We start from the raw sequence: 16,137 nt of genomic DNA, 5'->3' as shown, positions 1-16,137 counted from the left end.
CCATTTCCTATGAACAGTCTGTTCATTACTGTGCAACTAGATTACACAAACTGTGGCTGTCAAAGTGTCAATATTGTACATCATCCAAAACTATTGTGACCCCTGTATTCTCCAGGAATACGTTATGATTTTACAGCCAAACTGACATCAGTTGAATTTGGCAGAACTAGGTTGCACCCACTAGTAAGAGAGGCTATGGCTATATGCTATATATACACAGACAGTACCGGCTCACTCATGGAATTTTGTTCTAAAATGTCGTTTCTTTTTAGGACAGAAATTGAGCGGATAGGACCACACCAAAGATCAGTCTTTATGGGGTTTGATCCCATCTTGATGGATGCATGGCAGCAGCCTTAGGGCCTAGGCATCTAACAGGCCCTGGTTGCCTACATGTACGGTGACCTCTGTGTGATCTGCCAGAATATGCTCTGGAAGGACCTCCTCTGGGTTTCCCGGAGACCTGAGTGAAATGAAACTGTGTACTATGCAATTTGGATGCTCTCACTTGAAGGAAGATCTTCTTTCTGGCCGCCATAAAATCTGTTAAGGCGGAGCCCAACTATGGACCAAACAGCACTGAACCTACAAAGGAGCAAAGCCTCAAGTGCCTTTTTAGACTCCATGTCATCTTTCCAAAACTTCGAGCCAAAGAATAGGCCTGCAATCAATAGTAAAGGTTGAAATACAAAAAAGACCAAGGGCCGCATTCATCAGTGCATCTCTGATATAAGACAGAACATTAATGGTGTAAGATGATACACCATTGGCCAGATATTTGATCGCAAATATATGTCTTGTAATACGTCATCCAACTGTGACATTCATTTTTCCACCATTTTGGAAGCCCATGCAGCTACTAGCCATTCTTGTTAGCCAATGTAGCATCAGCCCTATATTGACTTCACAGCATGTAGTACTTAGAATAAATAATAATAAATCAGCAGAATTAGATCTGCACTTTTAGTAAAAAATGGCAGCCTGAAAAAAGAAAAAGCAGGAAGGCTATTACTTCTCTTCTATAGATTCTAAAGTCACCAGTGACAGGCAGGACAATTGGAGTCTCTGGTGGCTGTAGCTGTTCAGTGCGGCACCGCTACTACAGCTCAGCTTTCAATTTTTGACACCTATTCATGTGAATGGAAAGATTTTAGGTGTGGAGCATTAAAACTGAACAAGCTGAGCACTATGAGGAGTGCAGAATGGAACTTAAAGCCACCACAAAGCCCAGCGGATTATGTATATTGTGTATCTATTTTATTATCTTGAGTATCCGTTTATTATATTGTGTATCCATTTATTAAATTTACTTTTTAAAATTCATTTTAAACTATCTAATAATCTTTTTTCGCCTAATGTAAATGTGTGGAGATGAGAACAGTTTTACGTATTACACAGAACCTGTCATTCAAATATAATGAAGCTGAAAAAAGAATGATTTAGATTTGCTGTAACTAAATCTGTCCCTCTACTTTGCTGACAGCAAAGCCAGAACTCCAAGTTACTGTATTCTACTAATTAACAACAATGTTCTGCAGTTCCTGTGCTAGTACCTTTATATTTTATTACATTTTAGTCTTTTACTAAAACTATGGTGAGAAGACACATTGAAGTAATGGTTTTAGTTCAAACCTGAACCTCACTTTTTAAGTTGAAAGAATGGGACACAGTTCAGAAAAAGGGGATGCAGTTCAAAATCCCGACGCCGGAATCCTGACCGCAGAAATCCCAACCGCCGAAATCCCAACACTCAATTAGTGAGCGTAGCGAGGCACCGGGCCCGCTGCGTGGAGAGTGCAGCAAGCTCGAAAGGGGGAGGGATCCACGCCCCCCCCCCCCCCATGTCGGGATTTCGGCGGTCAGGATTTTGAATGCTGGGATTCCGACCGCCAGGATTTAGTACCGATCCCCAGAAAAGTCCCGTCCTCTGATGACCATATGCACAAATCTCTCTGTAGTCCTATATTAGCATACAGTACAGAGAAGAGACTTGGATAGTGACAGTCAGAGTTCCCTTTCTCAGTTATGCAACTTTCACGCATGCGTATTATATATTCAAAAGCTTTTCTTTTATCCCATGTGCATCAGTAACCACTTTAGAACTTGGCTTGAAGAAAATGTATATGCACTGAGAAGACAATCGGCTATCTGGCTGCTTTATTAATGCCAGAATATTTGAGAGTATTACTCAAAGCCCCTTCTCAGCCACAATGGACTTCTACATAAAGATATATTTGTTGGATCTCGTACACCAGAAAAAAATAAAGCTTAAAGTCGTTTTTTGAAAACTACATGTAAGGACTACGTCAATAAACCATTACTATGTAGCAGATGGTATAGAAGTGTGGAGAGTGCGTCTGGTGCCGGTAAATGCGGGTTGGGAACCGCCTGATCATAGTCGCAGGTCCGTACAGTGTTCCGGTTGCTAACTTGTTGACTTGTTTGCTGCAGCCGAGCAATCTGTACTGTACTATAGGGTACTTGTTTAGTTTCATGCAGGCACCGTGAAACTACACAAGTACCTACTATAGTTCTATAGTTTAGTATATCATATAGAAGAAGTATGGTCCAAATACTCATGACCGCTCTGCAATAATAGCTTAATTTATTATTACACACAGAAGAACTACTGCAAATTTTCTTGTAAAAAGGGTCCATATAATTGATTGGCCATGTATAGCTATTCACAGTCACACAAATGAGCAGCAAGATTATAAAAGTGTTAGGCCCCATACACACCAGAACGACCAGGATCGTCTAACGATCGGCTACCGATTTGGCGTGCACTTTCCTGGTGCGCTCTCCCGCTGCCGGTAAACGACTAGGGAACGATCATGTTCCCTGGTGCACACGATTAGCTAACGATCCGACATCGGTAACGATGGTCGTACGACCGTCGGATGTGCGGATCGTTAGTAAATCGCGAGTACAGTGGTACAGTCGTTTTTAAAATGTTAATAAGGGGCAGGGCTAGCATAGTGGGGCAAGGGGGAAGGAAAAAAGAAAACAAAGAATATGGGCTGGGCTAGCAGAGGGGGTACAAAGACTAGGGGCCATTTTGCAGGACCTCATTTCTGCTTTGTGACTAGTGAGGCTTGGTGTATACCTGCTGAACGCTGCACATTGCTATTTTTGGCTGCTTTGTTTTTGCTTTGCACTACAAAGTTTGCTTTTTGCTTTTCCCATACTGCTATTTGCGTTATGGATTCTGCCCAGCAAGATTTCCTGCTTTCCTACGCTGTGCTCAGGGTGAGGAGGATGAGGGCCCAGCGCAGGAAGGCTCGATCTTGCTGGACCAAGCAGTGGCTCCTGGGCCGACAGGCGCGGTCTCATATGCCCCTGCTGATGGAGATTCGCGAGAATAATCCCCAGGATTATCGGAATTTCCTTCGCATGGACGATGAGACCTTCCAGGAGCTGCTGCGTCTGGTCACCCCCCACATCCAGAAGCAGGATACCAAGTACCGGATGGCTATCCCTGCTGAGGACCGGCTGGTGGTGACCCTCCGTTTCTTGGCTACAGGACGATCGCTGGCGGACCTAAAGTTTGGATCCATCATTTCCCCGCAAGCGTTGGGACTCATCATCCCGGAGACCTGTAAAGCCATCGTGAAGGTCCTGCAGCATCAGTATTGCAAGGTAAGTAAAAATGTACTAGACACGTGTAGTGAAAATAACTGTTTTTTTATTAAATAAGTAAAAGACTGCAATATTTTTTTACAAATGTACTGAGGTAGAGACAATTTTTTGTTGTAGAAATATAAAAAAGGTACAAAAACAGTATTGCTACTATTACAGCTCTGTCCTGGCATGAGGTAGAGAAAAGTAAATTTTTTTGAAAAAAATGCACTTTTTGGCTACATCACGTGTTGCATAGTGCAGATGCAATGGTCCCGGCACCATTGATGTGCACTATGCACCACGTGAAGCTTTGAGGCATCTGCAATGCTGCACCCTGCATGCAGCAATGGTGACATCACGAATAAAATATTAGCAAAGTGCCCAAAAAAGTATAATACTGAACATACAACCAAACAGAAGTCACCTTGCCATGCGGTCACAGGTAGCATTGCAGATGCTGCATGTAGCACAGATCATAAAAACACCCTCATGCATCTGTGGTGCATAGAACAGAAGCAATAGTCCCGGCCCCATTGCTCTGAACTATGCACCACAGCTGCAGGAAGGTGTTTTCAGTATTTGTGCAACAAGCAGCATCTGCAATACTGCACCCTGCATGCAGCAATGGTGACATCACAGATAAAATATTAGCAAAGTGCCCAAAAAAGTATAATACTGAACATACAACCAAACAGAAGTCACCTTGCCATGCGGTCACAGGTAGCATTGCAGATGCTGCATGTAGCACAGATCATAAAAACACCCTCATGCATCTGTGGTGCATAGAACAGAAGCAATAGTCCCGGCCCCATTGCTCTGAACTATGCACCACAGCTGCAGGAAGGTGTTTTCAGTATTTGTGCAACAAGCAGCATCTGCAATACTGCACCCTGCATGCAGCAATGGTGACATCACAGATAAAATATTAGCAAAGTGCCCAAAAAAGTATAATACTGAACATACAACCAAACAGAAGTCACCTTGCCATGCGGTCACAGGTAGCATTGCAGATGCTGCATGTAGCACAGATCATAAAAACACCCTCATGCATCTGTGGTGCATAGAACAGAAGCAATAGTCCCGGCCCCATTGCTCTGAACTATGCACCACAGCTGCAGGAAGGTGTTTTCAGTATTTGTGCAACAAGCAGCATCTGCAATACTGCACCCTGCATGCAGCAATGGTGACATCACAGATAAAATATAAGCAAAGTGCCCAAAAAAGTATAATACTGAACATACAGCCAAACAAGAAGCTGCAACATGCAGCATCAGAAAAAATGCATAGCATCTTACGACAAATCCTGTAATAAAACAGGGGTGTCATCAGTCCCCGTACCCTCTTCCAGCAATGAAGAGTACAGATGGGTGTAGCGAGGAGGTGTGGTTGATATGCTAGAGGATTGTCCGCTAGTTGGTGTTGTTTCCTGCAACGAGGCAGGGATGGGCGATGTTAATTCGGTACTGGTGGATGGTGTATCTTCCCACGGTACAAGGCCGGCCAAATGCGTCTGAAATGACAAACGGCGAATGCGACCCATAAACACCAGCTCACTGCAGACACGTTCAAAAGCCATCTGTTGTGCGGGTTCCAATTGGCGTAAGCTCTCTGCCACATATTTCCCATATGTGTCAAAACGGTCTGGGGGCCTACGCAGCACCTCTTCAGCTCGCTGTAGCAATTCATCCTCTGGTTCATGGACCGGCTTACATCTTTTTTTTTTTCTTTTTTGGGTCGTTACCGGCGGTGTGGGTGTTTCTGGCACTCCGCTAAATGTACCTGAGGATACAGGGCCAGACTGTTCCAGGGGTGGGTTTGTGCAGATCTCTTTTTCTGTACTTGTGGTCTGTTGAAAAAAAAACACAAAGACATGTCAAACTAATGTTTTTTTTCTATTTCTTTTTCTCCCAGTTCCCCAACACCGTGCAAGAGTGGAAAGATATTGCTGCGGAATTTGAGGACACTTGGAATTTCCCTAATTGTGGAGGAGCTATTGACGGCAAACACGTGCGCATCAACCAGCCACCCCACAGTGGATCTTATTACTTTAATTATAAAGGGTACTTCAGCATAGTGCTGATGGCTGTGGTGAATGCCAATTATGAATTTATTTTTCTGGATGTCGGCAGGAATGGGCGAGCCTCAGATGGTGGAACTTTGAAGGACACAAAGTTCTACCACAGGCTCGTCTCCAACAGCATGCACTTGCCGACAGTCCAGGAAACCAAACATGGTCTGAATTTTGTGTTCGTGGCGGATGAGGCATTTGGACTTCATGAACACATCATGAAGCCATATGCCAAAAGGGGACTAGACCACGACAAAAGGGTCTTCAATTACAGGCTGTCCAGGGCACGGCGGCTTGTGGAAAGTGCGTTCGGTATCATGGCTAGCCGATTTCGCATTTTCCACACGGCCATAAACCTGCGCCTGGACAAAATAGATTGGGCCGTCATGGCGTGCTGTGTCCTGCACAATTTGTTGCGCCGGAAAGAAAGGCCCAATCGCCAAAGTGGACCAGCGCCTGATGAGGACCCAGAAGAGCCAAGGGAAGTAGCCCCAATCTCATCCCTGCAAACGCCGGCACTGCAGTATCGAGGGAGTGCGCGTGCCAAACAGGTCAGGGATGAGTACAAGGCCTACTTCAATGGAGTGGGTGCTGTCCCTTGGCAGGAGGACCACATATAATTGGCCGGCAAATGAATTTAAAGTGGAGACAAAAAACTGAAAAAACTTGTGTAATCAGTGGGATGGTACTTACCGATAAGGCCTGTGAACTTTCATCCTGTACTGGCACCACGTCATCTGTTTCGCTCTCTACCATGAGGCAAAGCCCCGTCCTTGGTAACTCCTGGCTCAAGGTGAAGCAAATCAGGTCGTAGTACCAAAGGGACGTTTCATAGACATCTGCTGCTCCTGCCCCTGATTTTTTGGACGCCTGTATCTTTTTGTGTTCCTTGAGGAACACAGTCCGCAGGTTTTGGATTTTCTTTTTGACCCATTCGGAGTTGGCATCTGGGTTGTGACTGCGGCTGAACTGGACAAGGTCCTCCAGGGCTTGACTGCGCTTTACTTTATTGCTGTAGTCCTTTGATTTGGTTTTCCAAAGGCACTCATGTTCCCTGTATTGTTCGATGAATGCCTCAATGAACTCTCTTTCTTTTTGTATGGCTTGTGACATGTCTGCCCAAAAAAAAAATATTTAACAATAAATATACATTCACACAATGAAGGAAAATTAAATGTATTATTATTTCTTAAAAGGACATTAGGAAGACAGTACAGTTGGGGTGGGCTGCTGTGTCCTAATTAGCAGGCCAGTGGATACACAGTACAGGTGGGGTGGGCTGCTGTGTCCTAATTAGCAGGCCAGTGGATACACAGTACAGGTGGGGTGGGCTGCTGTGTCCTAATTAGCAGGCCAGTGGATACACAGTACAGGTGGGGTGGGCTGCTGTGTCCTAATTAGCAGGCCAGTGGATACACAGTACAGGTGGGGTGGGCTGCTGTGTCCTAATTAGCAGGCCAGTGGATACACAGTACAGGTGGGGTGGGCTGCTGTGTCCTAATTAGCAGGCCAGTGGATACACAGTACAGGTGGGGTGGGCTGCTGTGTCCTAATTAGCAGGCCAGTGGATACACAGTACAGGTGGGGTGGGCTGCTGTGTCCTAATTAGCAGGCCAGTGGATACACAGTACAGGTGGGGTGGGCTGCTGTGTCCTAATTAGCAGGCCAGTGGATACACAGTACAGGTGGGGTGGGCTGCTGTGTCCTAATTAGCAGGCCAGTGGATACACAGTACAGGTGGGGTGGGCTGCTGTGTCCTAATTAGCAGGCCAGTGGATACACAGTACAGGTGGGGTGGGCTGCTGTGTCCTAATTAGCAGGCCAGTGGATACACAGTACAGGTGGGGTGGGCTGCTGTGTCCTAATTAGCAGGCCAGTGGATACACAGTACAGGTGGGGTGGGCTGCTGTGTCCTAATTAGCAGGCCAGTGGATACACAGTACAGGTGGGGTGGGCTGCTGTGTCCTAATTAGCAGGCCAGTGGATACACAGTACAGGTGGGGTGGGCTGCTGTGTCCTAATTAGCAGGCCAGTGGATACACAGTACAGGTGGGGTGGGCTGCTGTGTCCTAATTAGCAGGCCAGTGGATACACAGTACAGGTGGGGTGGGCTGCTGTGTCCTAATTAGCAGGCCAGTGGATACACAGTACAGGTGGGGTGGGCTGCTGTGTCCTAATTAGCAGGCCAGTGGATACACAGTACAGGTGGGGTGGGCTGCTGTGTCCTAATTAGCAGGCCAGTGGATACACATTACAGGTGGGGTGGCCTGCGGCGGCCTGTTTACATTGCTGCGCCTGGCACACTGTGCAACCTGCGGTGGGGCACCATTGGTGGACAGTGGGGACACATACAGGTGGGGTGGGCTGTGCTGTGACCAACAAACAGTGGTGGGCAGTGGGGACACATTACAGGTGGGCACCATTGGTGGACAGTGGGGAAGGGCTTTTGTAGAGGGCTGCGTGCAGTTCACATACCTGTTTTTTGTTTTGGCAGCTTCCCACGCCGAGAACCTCCGTAGCTGTGCTGTCTGCGGCATCCACGAGGCAAAATGGCTGCGGTGGGAGTGTCTTTATAAACAAGCCGGATTGGAACGACGGTCCGTACGACGGGAGCACACACAATGTGCTTCAGATGTGCATACAATCAGCACCCGACCTGCGGTCGGATTGGAGATTCTGCTGCAGGAGGCAAAATCTCCAATGCGACACACGACGTGACGGGAGCGCGCATCCCGTCGCAAACGATCCTGATTGTGAGTGAAAAACGAACGATTGACCCACAATGCATGCACAACCGTCGTTACAACGGTCGAAATTAGCCCTAATCGTGAGCTAATCTTTCTGGTGTGTATGGGGCCTTACCTCAGCATTCTCTGGGCTTCCTGTGGTGTTATAACAGCATCAGTCACAGCTCTCCCACATTTCTGTGGGGTGCATCCTGGGGTAGAAAGACAAAATAACTTAATTCTATTACTTTTGAAACAATTATTTAAATCACATGCAGTGAGGTATGCAGAGAGCAGCCAGAACTTTCTCTGGACTGGATTAGTTAAAAATAAGTTACAATTTTAGTAAAAACCAAACAAACATGAGAACATGGAACGGTTTCATCAATAATTGCAACTCCCATGGGTAGATTGGCCTTCTGCTGAGAACCCTACTTATCTCTGTAGCATTTTAATAGTTCTATGTACATTCTTTTTATTTCCTGGCAACTAATTCAAATATACATTTTTAGACAACGTACGTGGGTGGGTTTAGGGAGAAACAATGCTCATCAGGCTCTAAACCTGAAAGGATTTTTAAATCATTAATAACTTTTTAACCTATTATTAACCACTTGTTCGTAACAGTTTGCTTACAAGCCTATCTCAGAGCCTCTAGAGCATACCATCGGTTAATAACCACCCAGAACGCTTGAAGTAACTGCAAATTCCCGTTAAATCAAAACAGCTGTAATTAATTTCAAGCCAACACAAGATGTTTTGTGGTTCTTGCCAAGAATGTTCCGACAGAGAAGGGTCCCTGCAGGCTGCAGCAACATATAATGCATGAAATTATGCCACCCTCTCTCCTGTCAGGTCTGCGTCCCTCAAGGCGTTATTACTACCCCCCGTGAGAGGTCACGACAACTCTGCAGGACATGGATCAGAAGAATTGGCGGTTGCTTGCCAACACTTGTTACTCTCATCACAAGCACAGGGAAGTGACAGTAGATAAAAAGACACGTGTCTGCTCTATTCTCCCTGCTGTAAAACTACACAAATTGAGCCAACTTCTGGGGAGAAGAAAGCATTATTTCTCCAATCATATTAACAACAAGCTGGCATTAACATACAATGAATGTAGTTCTGTTTTTAGAGTTTTGGGTACTTATATGTTAGTTGGGCGCCCACTAATCTATTTGCTTAGTTTTCCGTGTCCGCTCGTCACGCATTGGGCTCAGTGGCTCGATGCGCTCAGTTTTTGGAATAGTAAATGACAGAAAAGCACTCCTTATTGTGCACCACACAAATGGTGAGCGGGGTGGAAATTGAAATACAGATCATCATTTTAATACAAAGAAGGTAATTTCAGGAGTTGCATGGTAAAGAAAAGTACAGTTTATGACTGAGTCTTGTGGGACACCATCTGAAATAAGAAGTATGGATCCATAGAAATACCAAAGGATGTTTTCTTTCCCTAGTAATCCATAGCCAGGTGACAGCTTCAAGCACATACTAAACAACACACTACTCACCAAAAATCACTTTGTTCCATTTCCTATGAACAGTCTGTTCATTACTGTGCAACTAGATTACACAAACTTTGGCTGTCAAAGTGTCAATATTGTACATCATCCAAAACTATTGTGACCCCTGTATTCTCCAGGAATACGTTATGATTTTACAGCCAAACTGACATCAGTTGAAAAAAGAGGGGCTATGGCTATATGCTATATATACACAGACAGTACCGGTTCACTCATGGAATTTTGTTCTAAAATGTAGTTTATTTTTAGGACAGAAATCTTTATGGGGTTTGACCCCCATCTTGATGGATACATGGCAGCAGCCTTAGGGCCTAGGCATCTAACAGGCCCTGGTTGCCTACTTGTACGGTGACCTGTGTGATCTGCCAGAATATGCTCTGGAAGGACCTCCTCTGGGTTTCCCGGAGACCGCAGGTCGCGAGGTCGACATGGGTTTTTTCACTGTTTTAATTTTTACCCGAATGTTGACACAGTCAACATGAACACAGTTGGAAGTAAACCGCTTCGCTCGCGATGCTTCGGGCACGGTGCCTCGCTGCGCTCGCCACACTATTTTATTCACCCACCACGCCCTAGTGGATGGTAGGACATGAAATACCGCCTATCGGCACATGTCGGGTAAAAAAACAGTGAAAAAAACCATGTCGACCTCGCGACCTGTAGACAGAAAGTCATGTTGACTGTTTCACCTGTACATTCTATATGTCGGTATTTTGACCTTGTAGGGATTTTAAATGTCGGGATTTGGTCCTTGTCGGGATTTTAAATGTCGGGATTTTGACCTTGTCTGTATTATGACCCATTCGGGATTTTGACTGCATCCTGTTTACGTTTTCTACACCAAATATCAGCAATGTATAAGCATATATTGGTGGATTGGAAAGTTGTTAAATCACAGGTGATGCATAATATGTGTATTCAGAAATTATATTATATCTCAAAATGCACACAACACCAAAATGACAAAAACTGTTTGCTATGACTTATCGTCAAATCAAAGATGTGTATGTTTAGTGCTGGGCTAAGCTCTGCCACCTAATATTTGGCCATATGACAGGTTTTACAAAGTATTAGAAAGGTTTACAATACGTGATCCTGACTGTCGTAACGACTCCCAACAGTCGTAATCCTGGACCGTTTTTATCTGTTCCGACATTAACTCGATAGTCGGAATTCAATGTTCTGACTGTCGAGTGTCGGAAAGTCTATAGATGGGTGAAAACAGCGGCAGATTGTTGAAATACGGCCATGAATTAGACAAGCCATGGCCATTTCTGACAAAACAGATCCGATTTTAAAAAAAAAGTCAGATCTAACAGCCTTCAATGCTGTCCTTAACGACTGCATTGAATAGGGAGTACCGATATTTCCTGTCAGAAAATGTCACCACATTGAATACCCCCCATGTCTGCAGAATGGACTTCAGCAGGAAAATTCATGACCGTTATACTTTATAACATATATGTGCATATCTGTGGGGAAAGCTTTCACATGTTGCTTTTCAGCTAATCACTCTAATTTCCAAAGGTATGTACGAAACGAAACTTACTTCCCAGTGTATTTACATTACTTACAGTGTTAAAGACCGGTATGCGGTCATTAGGTCGACAATCCAAAGCATTGTCACATAATAAAGGCTGACATGCATTAGGTCACCATGGTCAAAAGGTCGACATGGAAAAAAGGTCCACATGAGTTTTTCATGATTTAAAAAAAACAAAAAAAAACTTGTTCATACTTTACCATCCCCGTGGGCATAGAGGGGCAATATAAGAGGGAGATTATAATAGTTAGCCAAGTGCCACAAGGCCCCGTGCCAGAAAGCATGCGAGGAGACGTAGTTCACCTATGTCGACATAGACACCCAAAAACATGAAAAAAGCATTTTGACCTTTTTCATGTGTCAACCTTTTGCCTGACAACCTATAACTGTACACCTAATGACCCATACCCATTTAACCTATGCTTCAGACAGCAGAGTTTTGTGTGTGTGTGTTTTAAAGATCAGACCTCTCCTTTTCGCATGGCTGTGCTTTTCACATATGTACATAGCAGATGTTTTTGCTGGTTGTAGCTTGTTCCATTTGGCTGTCCAGATGCTCTGTCATTCTATGCCTCTGGTAAAACTGGCTCCCAGGCAGGCACCTGCTGCCAGGTTCCTGCTGCGAAATGTGCAGTTATGTATAGTCTGTGATATCAACCTCCGTCAATGTGTTAGCTTAAAGGTATCCACATACACTGCCCTTTAACCCTTTCAGCTCCAATGTCAAGTCATGCTCAACAGCCCTAGCGCTAGTAGCAGATCCAATGGTGAGCCACTTTAAAATAAGAACATTAACATCGTTCAACATTCAATGTAGACCATTTTTGAATGAAAAAATAAATTGTATATATATATATATATATATATATATACACACATATATACATAGTGATCCCATAAAACAAATCTCTTAGATGAGCGTGGAGTACAAAATAAAAACAATAAATTACCACCAGCAGTCTGTTATCTAAAGGAATTCTCCTGACTATGGCATTTTCTAAAGGGATTTGTAGCTAAATCAGATTATACAAACCGCCTAAAGCAATTTCCACAGAGGTTTTAGAAGTTTGATGTCCTTGGTTCCCAAACTAGAACTGGCCACACAAATACAGATGTAATGGTCAAATTTAGACAGTTCTGCACCATATCCACCCCCATACAAGAAAGATCATTTGACTTCCATTGGCACACTGGTGAAATCTGTGTTGTAATTGTAGTGGAGGGTACTAAACAGTTGGCTGTACAGTGCCAGTCGTGGGAATATGTAACTCTTTGTTATGGTAATTTGACAGCTTTCCATAAGAATCATATATAAAATGAATCATATTTATAAAGGAAATTCAGATATGCAGCAATCTGGCTAAATGACTGGATTGCAGAGTGTGTGGTCCTCTGCAATCCAATGACCCATCATGCCACTCATTTTGTTGTTTGCATTAATATTCATAGCGGAGGCTGGTAAACTGTCAAATTCCTGTGGGCCAACAGTGAATTCCGTAAAAAAAAAAAAAGAAAAATGGATTCTTATTTCATCCTTGCTTTAGTACTATGAGGAACATCATGGAGGGTAAGGGGCTGATTCTGAGAAGTATGCTAATGCATTCGCAGCTGCGATACCATACAGAGCTACTGTTGAAAAATATGGTAATGCTGACTGGCAACGGAATTAGATGCCCCATGGAGCCTCGCAAAATCTCATCACCTGCGTACAGAATCCTAACATATCTCGGAGGTAAATACTGCGGTTAGGCACTAGGGGAAAGTTAGGTTTATGCACCAAGGTGTGGGAGGAGATTAGGGTTAGGCTGAGGGGGGCATCTCCTCCTGCAGCATTATACTGTGAGATGAGATGTTTAGGGTTAAGGTGCCCATACACCTACAGATTTATCTTCTGGCTGGTTGGAACAAAAATCTGGTAATATCTGAATTACAGTTTGTCAGTTTTCCAGCATTTCCAAGCAAATGGTCAACTGTCATTTGCTCTCATCCATAACCATGTTTTTGTTCCAAACAGCCAGATCTGAAGATAAATCTGTAGGTGTATGGCCACCTTTAGGCTGCAGGAAGGGGGAGGTTAGAGTTATGCTGCGGGAGGAAACGGTTAGGGTTAGTCTGCAGGAATGGAGGGCTAGGGTTAAGCTGCAGGAGGTAACTGTAAGGGTTAGGCTGCAGGAAGGGGGGGGGGGATTAGGTTTAGGCTGAAGGGGGAGATGGTTAGGGTTAGGCTGTCGGAGGGGGAGGTTAGGGTTTGAATTAGGGGTATACTAAAATACATATTGGGATGTGTCAGGATTCTGGTTGTTGAGAGGATGACCATGTGTATTGAGGCGCAAGCGCCATGTTTTCTGCATATAGAACAGGAAGTGTGGACTGGAACATGCAGCAAATAAGTTACTACGCACCTGCGTTTTTGGTGCCACTCCGTTATTTCGTTCAAATGCTTCCTGTCAAACACTTTGCAAATAAAATCTCTTAAGGTGGCCATACATCTACAGATCGATTGTCAGATTGGGCTGGTTGGAACAAACACCTGGTAATATCTGAATGACAGTTTATGTCAGTTTTCCAGCATTTCAAAGCAAATGATCAACTGTCATTTGCTCTCATCCATTACCAGGATTTTGTTCCAACCAGCCCAATCTGACAATTGATCTGTAGATGTATGGCCAGCTTTAGTAAGTAGCAGCACTAAGGTATCATAATGCGTGTGAAGTTGCTCAACTGCAAAGACATAAGCAAAGCATACTCTCTGAATCATGCCCTAGGTCGGGTACCAATAACAATTTAGGTGGAACTAGTCTTTGAAGATATTTTTTATGTTTTTTTATGGGTCCCACATGACTAGCAGGCTGTGAAGGAGAAAATGAATACTGTATTTATCATTTATGATGTCTAGAAAGAGGGCAAGACTGTCCTTCCAATTGCATTATTAAACACTGTTTTCTTTACAGAAATAACAGTCTGTCAGGTACACTCATTAATCTTACCAGATCCAAACCAATAATAATCTGTAACGCAGAGCTACAATACCAATAAACATGACACAGAAAAATACACTGCAATAAATGGAAAAGCTGTTTATATACCCAGTGTGCAGCATTGAAAAATATGCTGCCGAACAGTTTGTGCGCCCACTCAATAACGCTCCGTTTCAATAGATGCCATCTGGCAAGCCCAAATATGTGCAATATTTTTGGAGCTACCTATTTTAAGACAATAAAAAGTCTAACATAAGAGGTTCTACAGGACCAATAAAAACATAGCATCATTTGATACAGGGAGGTGCATCTGGAAACCAACTTGGCCTGGGGGTTGATAATGAGTCGGCTTATAGCAGGAGCTGCCACAGCTCAGTAGGAGACATTTAGGTATAGCAGAAATACTACAGATAATGTTTTCTTTTGTGGTAAATCTTTTTCCCTTCATGGCATTTATAAAAATGTCTAATGGCCTCTTTTCATTTGGCGGTTTTGTTTCTATTTAATTGCCTCTTGTGTCTGCTCAAAGATATCTCTGTGATGTGGTATACTACAGGACACTACGCGGATATGCGGCGATCAGTATATTTATACTGGATCCATCTGCAACCTATTGAAAACCCATTATCTTATGGGCCTATATTGTTCCTAATTGCAGCATGTCCTTCAGTGTCTCCCTACATTTTAAGGATATCTATGCTTGTGCACAGTTCGTTTAATCCAAATGGCTAAAGCACTAAATAATTCACCTGTGCTCAACCATGGATATCCATAAAACCCGAACGGTTAGGTAACTATGATGGCTGAATTTGGGAAGTACTGGGGTATTCCATTTTGAAATATGTATGTAATAAGCCAATTATTGTTTATACGTTAACATGCCTTAAATATTAAAATATGAACACAGAATTAGCTAGTATATTGTGCCAAAAAACCCACAATGGTTCATTTTGTCTCCTTTTTATGCATTTATAATTATTATTATTTATTTATAAAATGCCTTTCTATAGCCTTCAGTAGCTCATTACATATTTTGCAGACCGTGAGGCAGCCATCTTGGATGCAATCAGTTACTGTTCTAAGTAATAACCATATCACAACGCATTAGGATCCATTTTGATCAGAAGCCCATTAACCTACCAGTATTTTGAGGGACTTTGTGGGTGAAAACCTCAGGAAAACACATGAGAACATAAAAACTCCACACAGATAGGGACTCTGGGAATGGTACCCAAGAAACTGAGGCCGCAAATCTCATAGAAACCAATTAGATACTAGTTATTATCTACTAGAAGGTGCTAGATAAATGTGAGGAATCTGATTCATTGTTTTAGTAAATAAACCTATAATTCTTAACAGCAGTAATGCATTGGTAGCATATATTGTCCCTGTTTATTGCAGAAGTCCCTACCACAAATGTGTAGTTCCTTTTCATGGCTATAACAAAGTTCTTACCCTTTCACACATGCACCCTCCAAATTCAGTGGTGTAAATTTACTGAGATTGGCATGTACGGCCGATCTTCAACTGAGCTGGTTATGAACATGATCAAATCTGTTTTGTGTGAGAATAAACAGTTTATTTACTAAGAAAAAAACCAACAGCGAGGGAAAAAACTTATGGGCTGCTTTGAAGTATTCTGTCAAAATGGAATTATCAAGTATAATCCATTGTT

At 43.5% G+C, this 16,137-nt stretch overlaps 1 protein-coding gene across 1 annotated transcript in view; it reads right to left on the bottom strand.

The window, feature by feature from the left end:
- The window catches only part of OGFOD3 (2-oxoglutarate and iron dependent oxygenase domain containing 3), a 115,877-nt gene that overhangs the window by 77,525 nt on the left and 22,215 nt on the right, over positions 1 to 16,137 (bottom strand). Inside the window, exon 3 of the mRNA XM_083148431.1 lies at positions 8,552 to 8,627. Coding sequence (XP_083004557.1) covers positions 8,552 to 8,627 — 76 coding nt within the window. The remainder of the gene's footprint in view (positions 1 to 8,551; positions 8,628 to 16,137) is intronic.

Source organism: Crinia signifera, chromosome 6 (genome assembly GCF_055691185.1).
Source record: "Crinia signifera chromosome 6, ASM5569118v1, whole genome shotgun sequence".
NCBI lineage: Eukaryota > Metazoa > Chordata > Amphibia > Anura > Myobatrachidae > Crinia > Crinia signifera.
The sequence above is the reverse complement of the archived record's forward strand: the minus strand, read 5'-3'. Positions and strand labels throughout refer to the sequence as shown.